Genomic DNA, 15,226 nt, shown 5'->3' on the forward strand with positions numbered 1-15,226 from the left:
TCTTTAAAAGAAAGACCAAGAGAAGTTCTATAGGCAGAAAGAAAATGATCATAAACAGAACAGAAATGAAGGGAGGAATGAGAAGTAATGAAAAGTGTAAATGTATGAGTAAATCTAAACGAAACATGACATCAGGTTCAAGGACACCCAAGAAAATCTTCTAGAAGAAGAACAAAGATGAGGGACTTCACATTACCCGTCATCAGGTCTTAAAAAACTTCAATTATTAAGGCAGTGTGGTATTGGTTAAAGGATAGGCAAATAGACCAGTGAAAGAGAACAGAAAGTCCAGAAATAGATCTACACACACATATAGATCCACACACACTGAAGCTAAGTCGCTTCAGTCATGTCTGACTCTTTGCGACACCATGCACTGTAGCCTGCCAGGCACCTCTGCCCATGGAATTCTCTAGGCAAGAATACTGGATTGGGCCGCCATTCCCTTCTCCACGGGATCTTCCTGACCCAGGGATGGAACCTGGTTCTCCTGCATTGCAGACAGATTCCTTACTGTCTGAGCCACCAGGGAAGCCCCAAGAATACTGGAGTGGGTAGCCTTTCCCTTCTCCAGACGGATCTTCCCAAACCAGGGATCGAACCCAGGTCTCCCACATTGCAGGCAAATTCTTTACCATCTGAGTCACCAGGGAAGCCCAACTCAGATGTTACATAAAATCAGTTTCACATGATTTCTATATCTAAAAGTGAAAGGTAAAACAAACTTCTCAAAGACAAGATGAGCTTGGGTGGGCAAAGTTGCTTAAATAAGACACACATGATGTAAGTAATAAATATAACTGTCTAAGAATTCATACCCAGAATACAAAAAGAACTTTTACAAATCAGTGAGAAACATGCAGAGAATCCAAGTGGAAAAATGGGCAAAAGACTTGAATAGTCAATTTATAAAAGAGAATATCAAAATGGCCAATAATGATAAGAAAAGATCAACAACTTCATTACTTATCAAAGAAATGTAAATTAAAATAAAAATGAGATACCACTACTCACCCACTAGATTGGCTAAAATTTAAAAGCTAACAATGCCAAAAGTTGGTGAGTGTGTGAACCAAATGAAACTCGCAATCTCTGCCAGTGGGTGTGTAAATTGGTACAACCACTTTAGAAATCTGCTTGGCAGTGTCTGTTATAGCTGAGCATATGGATTCTCTATGACTCAGAAATTCCACCCCTAAGTATGCACCCAATAGTACTGTGCACATATATTCACTAAAATACATCAAATACCTATAAATAAATCAACTAAAAAACATGCAAAAGTTCCACACAAAAGATTTCTGAGAGAAATTTAATGGATGGAAAGACTCTATATTACAAAGATATCAGTTTTTCCTAAATCAGTCTATAGCATCAGTAAAATTCCAACAACAAACCAGAAAAGGTTTGTGCATATAAATTGACTCATTACTTCTTTCTCCTGACCTCAAGGCTGCTGCACTGATGAAGGAAGAGAACTACAATTTGTTGAGCACCTATTGTGTGCCTGGCACTTAACAAGGTATTTTCTTCTGTATTACTTCATGTAATCCTTCTAAATCTGTAAAAGACATATTACTCCAGCATAATCAGAAACAATTTGAGAAAGGCCAAATGACTTGCTCAGTGTCACTGTATCACTGTTGATTAGGTTCAGTTGTATAATATAACAGACAAAAAATTATTGGTGACTTAAATGAAATAGTTTCTTTCTTTCTCAAGTAAAAGTTGTCCATGGGTAGGTGGTGCAGGGCTTCTACGGCAACTCCACAGTGTAACCAGAGACTGAGGCTCTTATCTTTATGCCTCGCTATCCTAAAGGTTCCTTCTCAAGGTCACCTCTTGATACAAAATGGCTGCTATAACTCCAGCCATCTCATCCATATTTCAACCAACACAGAGGAGAAGGAAGAAGAAGGGTAAGCTCTCCTCTTAAAGTAGGCTTTTAGAAGTCTTGTATAATACTTCTACTTCAATTTCACTGGTTAGACTTAGAATCCTGGCTCTATCTAGCTACAAGGGAGGCTGGGAAATGTATATTTTCAGATGAATGGCAACGTACCCAGTTAAAAATCAGAGTTATGCTACTGAAGAGGAAGAAGGGCTATGGATGTTGTATGGACAACTATCTGCCACACCACACCCTTCCTCCTGAGCCCATGTTCCTTTGCCACACCGCCCGACCCCCAGGGACGTGAATATCTAGGGAAGCAGACGGTAACAGGAGCTTTGTGGGGAAGGTGGGGGCAGAGGCAGCAGCATGGTAAAGCTTGACTCCCTGGGGAGCATCTCTACTTTTCCATAGCACCTTCTCATCCTCCTCCTTAGAGCCCAGAGCTTCCTAAAAGCCCCAGGTTCTTTGTTATGGAGCTCCCATGGCAGTGACAATGAGATGGGTGCCCCTTTTACCAGGTCATTGCTCTAATTTGAGGACTCACTAGATTTCTGTTTCCTTTTGTCCTGCTGTGTTGGATAAACAGTCGTGGGTGGCCACAGAAGTTTTGTGCTGGAAAACATTACAGAAGTCTTCCAAAGAAAGAGCCTGTGCCTTTGGTGGAGGGTTGGGGCCACTTCTGAGTTTCCCACTGATTCCAGGGTTCTGTGAACACTTCCATCTGGTGCCTTGGCCCAACTCTGTGTATCTCAGCAGGAGAATGGTAACAGGGAAGAATGTCCTTATTGGAGAGGCTAAGCCATCACTGGAATTTTATACCAAAATTGTAAATACTCACAGTGGAAACAATCCTAATGGGACGTTGAAAAGTGAAAGCTGACACTGGAAATCACCGATGTCAACAGAGTCACATTAGGGGAATAGTGTGGTGATGGGGAGCTTTAACAAGGAGAAAGAGACATGAGAGCCAAAGCAAGTATCCAGAGGCTGTTTATGGGAGGTTTTGGAAAACTGAACTCTGAATGTGCTCGGGGAAGCCCAAAGGTCTGCACTTGTCCCATCGCTGGAAATTCCAACTGGGAGGGACTGATCAATGTGCCCAGGAGGGAGACCTTGTTATTCCTCCTCCCAGAAATCTCCTGGATGCCAATGAATAAGCTGGGGCAGCTTGGCACTGGAGACAGGCATATGGAAGAGGGAACTGCAGAGAATGCATTCCAGGAGGGCCCACTATTCCACCCGATTGTGTGACTTTATCATGGGTCACCTCTATCCTGGGGGTTCCAGAGCTTAACATTATAACCATATCACACAGCTCACTATAATAACTCAATATCATACCTACACAGAGTCAGAGAATTTTGCTGTGAAAGGATGCCAGGAGTTATATGGTTCGAATCTCTCATTTTCAGTTGAGGAAACTGAGGCCCAGGGATGGTGAGGGTCTAGCTGAGGTGCCAGATTAGTTGGTGGCTATGCCAGGATTGGCACTAAATCTCCTAATTACTAGACTTATGCTGTCCTGTTCTGCCACTTACTAACAGGCCCACTAAGACATTGCAAAAAGGGCCAACTTGGATGTGCTCTGCTCCTAGGCATGTCACAAGTTGAGAGGAAGAGCATGGTAGAGGGGAAGGGGCAGTGAGTGAGGACTTAGTATCCTGGTTTCCAGTCCCTGGATCTGTCCCTGACCTGCCGGGTGACATTATCAGTATTGTGGGGTAGCCATAACAAATTTCCACAAACTCGGTGGTTTAAACAACAGAAACTTATTGGCTCACAGTTACAGAGGCCAGAAGACTGAAACTAAGGTGCTGGCAGCATTGGTTCCCTCTGGAAGCTCCAAGGGGAATCCATTCCATGCCTTTCTTCTAGATTCTGGAGGCTGCTAGAAATCCTTGGAGTTCCTTGTCTTGTAATTCCAATCTCTGGCTCCATCTTCACACGATCTTCTCCAAATGGCAAACCTCCCTCTGCCTTTTCTTTATAAGAATATTTGTCATTGGATTTAGGGTTTACTCAGGTAGTGGCGCTAGTGGTAAAGAACCTTCCTGTCAGTGAAGAAGATGTAAGAGATGCAGGTTCGATCCTTGGGTTGGGAAGATCCCCTGGAGAAGGCAATGGCAACCCACTCTAGTACTCTTGCCTGGAGAATCCCATGGACAGAGGAGCCCGAGGGCTACAGTCCATGCAGTTGCACAGAGTTGGACACAATTGAAGCAACTTAGCATGCACGTATGCAGGTAGTCTAGGATAACCTCATCTCAAGATCCTTAAATTAATTACATCCATAAAGACTCTTTTTCCAAATAAGGTCACGTTCACAAGTTCTAAGCGTTAGGAACTGGACATATCCTTTTAGGGGCCACCGTTCCTGTTTAACCCACTACAAGGATCCTGAGTGTGCTATTCCCCTTTCTGCTCCTCAGCTTTTCTATGTGTAAACAGTGAGGGTGGAAGAGTCCACTGACTTGGTTCTATAAGTGTTTGCTTATTTTATGGACACTGACAGACCCCAGAATACAGGTACTTACCCAATAGCCTGTGCCATGCTGACCAAGGTCCCCAGCAGTCACATATACCACAAAACCAAATTCAATAACTATTTCATGACTTTCTAGAATTTTCCTGAGCCATATATTCTTGAGGGTTGGTTGGGGAAGTTGGCTTGTGGTCAGACCACAAACAGGAATTCCTCATCAACTCTGGGCCCCACACCCTGTTAAGAGAGCATTCAACACAATGAAGTACAGAGAATGGGCTGAGCATGGGAAGGGGCCTGACAAACACAATCTGTGCAGGGCAAGGGCCAAGGGGAGGTGAGTGAGGCCTTCCCTTCAGAAGCAAAAGGAAGAAGGGGCCCAAAACCTCAGTAATCAAGATGAAAAAAAAAAAAAAAAATCAAAACTAATGCAAAAAAAAAAAAAAATCCATGATGAACAAAAATTTAAATAAAGACAAGATGTGTTTCTGTAATTGTGTGACTCAAATCAGTTCACCCTAATGGTGGCCTTGTGGATCCTGACTTTATTTAACATTTTGATATTTCGTTCATCATGGATTTTCCCACTGAGGTCCTTGGTACCCCCTTAAATTCGGCCCTTAGACCTGGCCCTGGAACTATAAGTTACAATTGGAGGGGTGGGCCCACGAGGGACAAGGAATACCTACAGGGATATGGTGGTTGCCAACAGGACCTGAGGAGGCCCAGAGGGGCCAGTGGGGAAAGTTGGGGGATAAGTAGTAAGTCCTGTGCTACTGGAAGGATCTGAGAGTCTGATGGGAGGCTGGTCTATGTGACCCATTGTTGTTGTTGCTTAGTCCCTAAGTCATGTCTTTGTGACCCTATGGACTGCAACCCACCAGGCTCCTCTGTCCATGGGACTTCCCAGGCAAGAATACCGGAGTGGGCTGCCATTTCTTTTTCCAGGGGAGATTCCCGATCCCCTGGAGTCCTCCCCTCCCCTCGGGGAGACTCCCGAACTGGAGTCTCCTGCATTGGCAGGCAGGTTATTTACCACTGAGCTACCAGGGAAGCCCACTAGGAGAGCCCTAAACCCAGAATCCCAGAGGCAAAGAGGCTGAAAATTTCCCTGTGTAACTTCAATCTTTCGACCTTGAGATTGTAAGAAATGCTACCTCTTGCCTCAATGACTGTGGGACAGGGACTGGGTCACCTGGAATTTCAAAGCTGCCCCAAGCAGGAAGGCTGCCTAGCTCTGCTCCATCTGGGGAGACCCAGAAGTGGGTAACCCACACTGTGCAGTGAAGTGAAGAGCCCTAGGAGTAGCTCCAAGGTGCCCATTCATGTGTATAGTGATATGGGGATGAGGTCAGCCTCTTCGCACGTGCGTGCTAAGTGGCTTCAGTTGAGTCAGGCTCTCTGCAACTCTATGGGCTAGAGCCCACCAGGCTCCTTTATCCATGGGATTCTCCAGGCAATAATACTGGAATGGGTTGCCATGCCCTCCTCCAGGGAATCTTCCCGACCCCCAGGGATCAAACCCTAGTCTCTTATGTCTCCTGTGTTGGCAGGTGGGTTCTTTACCACCAGCGCCACTTGGAAAGCCTCAGCCTCCTCACTGGCCCCAAATTTAAAAATTTAAAATTAAAAAGGAAAGCCAGTGACTTGGGAGATGTTAAGATTCCCAGGTAGCTCAAATGGTAAAGAATCTGCCTGCAATGCTGGAGATCTAGGTTCAATTCCTGGGTTGGAAAGATCCTCTGGATAAGGATATGGCAAGCCACTCCAGTATTCTTGCCTGGAGAATTCCATGGACAGAGGAGCATGGCAGACTACAGTCATGGGGTCGCAAAGAGTTGGACACGATTGAGCAACTAATGCTTTTTGGGAGATGTTATAAAGTCAACATGTTTATTCCAAAAAACACTGCAAAAAAATGATCTTCCCAAAATGCATTCCTGTGCATTTCTACATCCATGCCTAGGTAGCATTTATGCTCCTTGGAATTACATTTGCGGCCCCTGGGGCATCTCATGGCCCTTACCCCCACTTAGCTTCACAGATCTCATGTGTAATCATTTTCATCTTTGGTCTTCCTTAAGTTTCTCATTTTAATTATTATACTGTCTGCCTGCATGGGAAGTTCTTCTTAGTTTTTGTACTTTCCTCGAATTTTATACTATTTTTAGATTAAAGTATAGAGTATCCCTGGACCCAAGTATCATCTAATAAACTGCAAACTTCAACACCTTTAAAAATAACATTTACTGAAATAAAAATGAGTTGTTTCTACTCATTATTCAGCATGTCCCAAAACTTTATATGGTCACTGACTCGGGCATGAAAATATTTCTTTCAACATTTTCTACCCAAAATGTTTTTCCAGTACCTCTCAGGTGCCACATGATTTAAAGAGCTGCTTATAAAATGTGTCCTAATGATTTGCCATTTTTGGACAAATCAATAAATCATTCTTGTAGTGTTGGCTCTGATTGAGAATAAATAATGGATAAAACTAAATATATATATATATATATATATATATATATTTACTTTACTATGAAACTGATTCTTTAAGTGAAATTGAAGGTGGGTAGAGGATTTAAAAATCTGAGATCAGAGGAGACAGAAAAGAATTATGTGCCCTGCTGTACTAAACTTTGGCTGGTGGTTAGAACTGAGAGATGGATGTTGCCATCTTCACTGGGGCTGTCACTATCTGATTCTTGATAATGCTTTCAATGATAGAGAATAGTATACTTTGGAAATACTTTTACATACACCATGCTACCTATTCTCTCACAGCCCTGTGATAAAAGCAGGCCAGGGATTAGTCATCCCTAGTGGGAACATCCTTAGTGGAGGCCTGAAGACTTAAGCACCCTGCCAAGGTCCTCCTCCCAGTTATGACAGCACAAGGTGCCAGGCGCCATGCCAGCCACATTGCCCAACCTGCCAACCAGTCCTCCTTTTGATCCCAGAGGAGGATATTTGCACTGCAACGATACAGATGAAAAAACCCCAGCAGCTCAGAAAACTCAAGCTCAAGGTCACACATCTGCTAAGTGGCAAAACTGGTGTTTGGACCAGTCTTTCTGGTCTTCAGTACCTGTTTCCCTAAGTCTACCTGAGGGGTTATTCTTCTCTTCCAGGCTGACAGGAGGATCACTGAGATTGAGAAATGACATTCCAGGTCAGAGGGTGCAGGGGATGAAATGGTGGTCTCATCTGAATGTCAATGCCTGCAGTTGGTGCTATAACAGTCATGACTCCATCCCTTACACATACACTGTTTATGTGCTTATAAAGCACCCTTACCTCATTTGATTCCCACAATTCCCTAGAAGAGGGAGACGGCCAGATATACTCCTTTAACCAATAAGTGAGGCTCAGAGAGATCAAATAATTTGATCAAAATCACACAGCAAAGGCCAGAACAAGATCTGGGCGCTTTCTGCCGACATCACTGGACAATATGGCACTGACCTTCCCGGAGATGGTCTTGATCTGCTTGGAGCTCAGGGGCTCGAAGTCCACGCCGATGTAGCCCTCCATGGCAGAAAGCAGATGCTTCCGGAGACAACGTGATGAGTTGGCTTCTGTGTGCACCTGCTCCCACCAGGAAGGCTCATACCAGCCCGGGATGATCCACTGGTATTTGCTACCATACATATTCTCCTCATATGCCTGCAAGAGATGGATGGATTGATCACGAAGGCACCAAGAGACAAACATTTTTTTCAAAGCTTTGAAACCTGTGGGAAAGGGTGGGGGGACTCGGGCTTCCTCATACGAGAGGATTTGTTAATTTTTCCATTACTTGCTTGGTCTCCTCCTCATCATCTCTCAAGGTATCCAAGGTAGTTTATAGGAAATGTATACTAAAATAATAAAACACCAAATAAAAATGAAAACGTAAGTGCCTGGGAAAATATAAATTATAATATGCTTACTGGAGATAATATGCTTATTGGTGGTATCTTTCTGGGTCAGGAAGATCCCCTGGAGAAGGGAATGGCTACCCACTCCAGTATTTGTGCCTGGAGAATTCCATGGACAGAGGAGCCTGGTGTGCTGCAGTCCATGGGGTTGGACATTACTTGGCGACTGAACAACAATAAAACAAATAAGAATCTGCCTGCAGTGCAGGAGATCCCAGTTCAATCCCTGGGTGGGGAAGATCCCTTGGAGGAGGGAATGGCAACCCACTCCAGTATTCTTGCCTGGAGAATCCCCAAAGAAAGAGGAGCCTGGCAGGCTACAGTCCAAAGATTGGCAAAGAGTCGGACACGACTGAGTGACTAACACTACTGGAGGTGAAGGGAAGAGAAGATAGATGAGTCCACCAAAGGTTCCAATGCTATAGGTGATGAACTTCCTGGCAGCTCAACAGAAAAGAGCAATGATATTAATTGCAGAGCTCTCACTTTCGCTACGGAGAAGGCGATGGCACCCCACTCCAGTACTCTTGCCTGGAAAATCCCGTGGACGGAGGAGCCTGGTAGGCTGCATGGGATCGCTCAGAGTCGGACACGACTGAGCGACTTCACTTTCCCTTTTCACTTTCATGCATTGGAGAAGGAACTGGCAACCCATTCCAGTATTCTTGCCCCGAGAATCCCAGGGACGAGGGAGCCTGGTAGGCTGATGTCTATGGGGTCGCACAGAGTTGGACACGACTGCAGTGACTTAGCAGCAGCAGCAGCACTTTCGCTAAGGAGAAAAAACACCAGTCCCTCAAGGACACAAAATGTTTTCTAGGCTTTAATCTCTTAAAAAAAAAAAAAAGCCTCATATGGAGGATACTGTCAAATTAGCTAGCATGGTATCAACAGTGTCCCCACAACAAACAGATTTCATAAGGGTATTTTTGTATAGATTTTTACGAAAAGCTGGGATCATAATCTTAAAATATAACTCAGGGGGGAACAATTTTGCAAGGGGGCCAAGAAAATTTAATGTACGCATGCAACTTATATAAGATGTCATTTGGCAAACTGAACTTCTCTCTGAATCTTTACCCAAAGCATGGTGGGCACAAATCCAGATCCTAAAAAAAGTCCCTTACATTTATATGCTTTACGCCCATCTTATTGGTCCTTCATGTTCACTGTTTGAGATGGTCTGGGCAGAGTTTATTAACCTCATTTTAGAGATGAAGAAATTGGGAACCAGAGAGAGAAAGTCAGTTCTGCAAGGTCATAGAGTCTGGAACCTAGGTCTCCTCCTCTTACGCTGCAAAGCCACACTGCCCAAGTCCCATTTAAGCAAAAAAATTGTCAGACTGTTCTCATACACCCCCACTTGGCTTTAATTCTTACTGTGATGATTTTACATCAGGAAAAATATGCTTTTTGATAGCTTATATGCACCCAGGAAGTCCCAAAGTGTAGGAATGTCACATTCCATCAAAGCTGGGTCCAGAATGGAGTTTCTGAGTAGAGCTCACAGCCCTCTCAGGAATCAAAACGCCCAGAAGTGACTACACAGGGTGATGGTTATGCAGATGGTCTAGGTGTGCTGTAATGAACTGCATACATGTAAAATGTGAGCCTGAAATAATCCAGCAATTCATTTCTGGGGAGTTACCTATGTTAGGAGCACATGGGGGAAAACAATTCATGTCACACCCTTTATGTTCCTTGACTTACAAGAAAGACAGCATAGAGGCCAAGAGGGTGTGGAGAGAGGAGCCTGTAGGATGGTTCTGGATGCCTGGGAGGTTTTGGTTGCCCTCCACTTAGGCTCTAGCATGCTAGGCCAAGTTCTGCCCAGAAAGGTGGGCCAGAGCCCCTATTATTTGTGTCTGGTACAGAATAGTTATTATCAAGTCCATGAGTTGGAGGAGTGTTCCTTTCATTCCTACATCTGGGGAGGCAATTCTAAAATTCTCTCAACATCTGAAAAAGCCCAGCCTGCAGTGTGAAGCATCTGCTTGGGGGTAAATGTGAATTAGAATATTTGTTCCTTAACTTAAGCTCAGATTCCATCTCCATGGCCTCTATTCATTGACTCAGTGAAGACTCCAGGGAGTAAACGGAGATTGTTTCATAAAACAGCTCTTTAACTATCTCAAGTCAATGATCACATTGCCTGTTCTCTAGAATCCTCCAGTGATACGGAACTTTCACCTCCCTCATTCTAGACACTGGACTTTTCATGATGCAGCCTCAGATCCTAGTCATTTTCCCAGCAACTACATTATACTGTTGCCCCAATCAAAGCTGTTATAGAAAAACACAGCCCTTATATTACAATCATATAACAAAACCGCAGTTCAACAAAAGAAGGCAGCCACCTGAGCTCCCCTCTAATAAATGGGGTTTAGCCCACAGAAACTTTTTTTTTGTTTTCTAAAGATAATCCCAGATCCTGGCTGTGGGCTAGACCTCTGAACAAAAGGGTCATTCCAACGATCCCAGGTTATTTAATCAGTGGTCAAACCTGTGAGGGGGATTCCCTGGTGCAAAGCAGTAAAGCATCCTGCAATTGAGGAGCCACAGGAGATGTGGGTTCAACCTCTGGGTCAGGAAGATCCCCTGGAGCAGTAAATGGCAACCCACTCCAGTATTCTTGCCTGGGAAATCCCATGGACAGAGGAGTCTGGCGGGCTACAGTCCATAGTGTCGCAAAGAGTCAGACATGACTGAAGCGACTTAGCACTCACTCACTCAAAACATGTGAGACTTCACAACTCTCATCTTTCACTGGCAGGAAGGAACTCACATATATTGAACCCCTATTATGTGCTTGGCCATTTATATACAGTATCTTATTTTATTCTCACAACAACCCTACAATGTGTATCCTATTATCTCTATTTTATAGATGAAGAAATTGAGCCTCACAGATTGAGGAATTTGCCCAAACACATTCAGTTAAGTCAAGAGGACAAGACCCAAAGTCTATTTTCCTGTTTTAATTTCCTTCTAGTCTTAGCAAAACAAAGTAAAACTTTTCTGAAGCTTTCTCAATCTTTTTTTATTTTGGCCGCATTGCTCAGCTTGTGAGATCTCAGTTCCCCAACCAAGGATTGAACCTGGGCCATAGCAGTGAAAGCCCAGGATCCTAACCACCAGCCTACCAGGGAACTAAGTTTTCTCAATCTTAAAAGGTGAGGCAAGATAGCCCCACCTATTAAGAATGTATGGTAAGAGTCAATAGACAGAAAGACAACATGAGGAGGTCTTCTCATCAGACACAAAGGCAGATTTGCATTCCTCTCTGAGATCAAAAACCATGTGATCATTTGGAAGCAGCATGGAGTGGGAATCCAGGAAACTCCCAGGAATCTGCTGTGATAGCTGTTTGACCTGCCACTGTTCTATTAGGTGTTCCCTGTGAGTGAATTTTCCAGAAAACAGAAGCTCAGTCCATTTGAATGACAACATATTTTGTTTAGAACATTAGTCAATTTTGATGAACATAAAGTTTTTTCCATTGATCTCCTGGGGAAAAGAAGACTATAGTCAAGCCGATTCTGTGCCACATAACATCTGGGTAATCTGGTCCATAACTCCTTGGATCTTGCTTTTCTCACCTATAGCCTGTGGAAAGCAAAGCCCATCTCATTGGGTTGGTGCAGGAATTAAATGAGGTTATATACGAACAAAAAAGCAACCTAATCAAAAATGGGCAGAAGATCTAAACAGACATTTCTCCAAAGAAGACATACAAATGGCCAATAGGCAAATGAAAAGATGTTAAACATCACTAGTTATTAAAGAAATGTGAATCAAAACAATAAGATTTCACACCACATGGTCAGAATTAAAATACAAACAACATTGTATTTACAATATCTACAAATAATAAATGCTGGAGACAATGTGGAGAAAATGGAATTTTCTAACACTGTTGGTACGAATGTAAATTGGCACAGCCACTATGGAAAATAGTATGGAGTTTCCTTAAAAAACCACAAATAGAATTGTCATCAGTTCAGTTCAGTCACTCAGTTGTGTCCGACTCTTTGCGACCCCATGGACTGCAGCATGCCAGGCCTCCCTATCCATCATCAACTCCTGGAGCTTGCTCAAACTCATGTCCATTGAGTTGGTGATGTCATCCAACCATCTCATCCTCTGTCATCCCCTTCTCCTCCTGCCCTCAATCTTTCCCAGCATCAGGGTCTTTTCATCTGAGTCAGTTCTTCGCATCAGGTGGCCAAAGTATTGGAGTTTCAGCTTCAGCATCAGTTCTTCCAATGAACATTCAAGACTGATTTCCTTTAGGATGGACTGGTTGGATCTCCTTGCAGTCCAAGGGGCTCTCAAGAGTCTTCTCCAACACCACAGTTCAAAAGCATCAATTCTTCGGCACTCAGCTTTCCTTATGGTCCAACTCTCACATCCATACATGACTACTGGAAAAACCATAGCTTTGACTAGATGGACCTTTGTCAGCAAAGTAATATCTCTGCTTTTTAATATGCTGCCTAGGTTGGTCATAGCTTTTCTTCCAAGGAGCAAGTGTCTTTTAATTTCATGGCTGCAGTCACCATCTGCGGTGATTTTAGAGCCCAAGAAAATAAAGTCTGTCACTGTTTCCATTGTTTCTCCATCTATTTGCCATGAAGTGATGGGACCAGATGCCATGATCTTAGTTTTATGAATGTTGAGTTTTAAGCCAGCTTTTTCACTCTCCTCTTTCACTTTCATCAAGAGGCTCTTCAGTTCCTCTTTGCTTTCTGCCATAAGGGTGGTGTCATCTGTGTATCTGAGGTTATTGATATTTCGCCCAGCAATCTTGATTCCAGCTTGTGCTTCATCCAGCCTGGCATTTCGCATGATGTACTCTGCATAGAAGTTAAATAAGCAGAGCGATAATATACAGCCTTGATGTACTCTTTTCCCAATTTGGAACCAGTCTGTTGTTCCATGTCTGGTTCTAACTGTTGCTTCCTGACCTGCATACCGGTTTCCCAGGAGGCAGGTAAGGTATGATCCAGTCCTGGGCATATGTCTGGAGAAAAATCTAATTTGAAAAGACACATGCACCCCTATATATGTATACATATATAGCTGATAATTACAGCATAAACTAACACAACATTGCAAAGCAACTATACTCTTTGTATAAAATAAAAACTTAAAGCTTAAAACAAATAAATAAAATAAAAGACACATAGAACCCCTGTGTTCATAGCAATACTACTTATTTACAATAGGCAAGACATGGAAGTAACCTAAATATCCACTGACAGATAAATGGATAACCAAGATGTAGTACATATATACCATGTGTACCACATATATAATGTGGTACATGGAACATTACTCAGCCCTAAAAATGAATAAAATAATGCCATTTGCAGCAATATGGATGGACCTAGAGATTTCATACTAAAGTGAAATGTCAGACAAAGAAAAATACCATATGATATCACTTATATGTGGAATCTGAAATATGATACAAATGAACTTACTTACAAAACAGAAACAGACTCACAGACACAGAAAATAAACTTACGGTTACCCAAAGGGAAAGGGGAAAGGGATAAATTAGGAGTTTGGGACTAGCAAATACAAACTAGTATATATAAAACAGATAAACGACAAGCTCCTACTGTATAGCACTGGGAACTATATTCTCAATATCCTATAATAAACCACAATGGAAAAGAATATGAATCATGTTTGTAAAAAAAAAAAAAAAAGAATATGAAAAAAATGTATATATAATTGAATCCCTTTGCTGTATACCAGAAACTAATACAACATTGTACGTCAACTATACTTCAATAAAATAATAACAATAATAATAAATGAGATAATATGTGTACATTCTTGGCCAACACTATGTGCAGGAACAGTTTAGCTGCTCCTTCTCATCCCATTCTCCTGTTGGTAACTCAAGGCTTTATTCTGAACATGAACCATTGTTTGGGCTATGGGCAGTGATACTTTTGAACATAGGGAAGATTGGTCCAAATACCAAATGGCTCCAGACTGTTGTTCTTGGAGTTTTTGATCCGTTTTTGATGGCTTTGTTTCCTTTCTAGCTGTCAGGTCTAGGCTGTCACTTTCGCTGTCATTAAATCCCTCTCCCCACTCTGAATCTGCTGCTTTTAAACTGCTATGGAAAGCAGGGATTGATATGTGTAGAAAAAAAGTACACAGGCTTTGAGTGAGGGTCTAAAAGGCTCTCCTGCAAGGGACGTAGACTGGGCTTAAATATAGCATCTAATGTCTACAGCAACTGCAGAGAAGCCTGCGGGCCTCCATTTCAGCATTCCCACATTCAGAAGAGCTGAGATTGTGGGACACTGACCTTTAAGAAGCTGCTAGTATCTTTGTCTGTCTCCTTTGCCAAATAGGGAGTTTCGGGGTGGGGGGGGAGGTGTCTGCTCTTCTTAGGATCCCCAGTGCTGAGCACAGTGCCTGATGTATAGAGGGCATCCAATAACTGGTTGTAGAGTGACTGAACACATTTTCAGTTGACTTGGTCACCTTGGTTTTCATTTTTTTTTTGCTTCTAGTAGGAATGTGGTCTCAGGCCCTGTGGCCACCAAACAGCCCTGCCAGGTAATGATGGGCAGTCCTGAGCCCATGTTCTTCAGTCCCATGAACCACTCTGTTCTCATTAGCTGCAGACAGGTGGCCATGAGGTAATTTAAAAATCCAATTTCCTCTTTTTATTAAGTTTCCTTTTGCCTTCTCACCTCCCCATGCAAGAAGGACATTTCCCTTTTACAGGCATTTCACAACCACAATAGCAATAAATCCTCACATCAGTAAAGCAGTTCACAGTTGGGATGATGGTCATCCTTTGGTGACCTTGTTTAAGCCTCTTGACCATCCAATGAGGCACATAAGGCAGAACTCATAGCTTCCACTTTAGGGGTGAGGCAGCTGGGGACTGGAGTT

General features: G+C 43.0%; 1 protein-coding gene across 1 annotated transcript in view; it reads right to left on the reverse strand.

The window, feature by feature from the left end:
- GABBR2 (gamma-aminobutyric acid type B receptor subunit 2) overlaps positions 1 to 15,226 on the reverse strand; it is a 367,555-nt gene that overhangs the window by 143,049 nt on the left and 209,280 nt on the right. Inside the window, exon 6 of the mRNA XM_081511648.1 lies at positions 7,845 to 8,045. Coding sequence (XP_081367774.1) covers positions 7,845 to 8,045 — 201 coding nt within the window. The remainder of the gene's footprint in view (positions 1 to 7,844; positions 8,046 to 15,226) is intronic.

Source organism: Giraffa tippelskirchi, chromosome 1 (assembly GCF_054371585.1).
Source record: "Giraffa tippelskirchi isolate mGirTip1 chromosome 1, T2T-mGirTip1v1.2.pri, whole genome shotgun sequence".
NCBI lineage: Eukaryota > Metazoa > Chordata > Mammalia > Artiodactyla > Giraffidae > Giraffa > Giraffa tippelskirchi.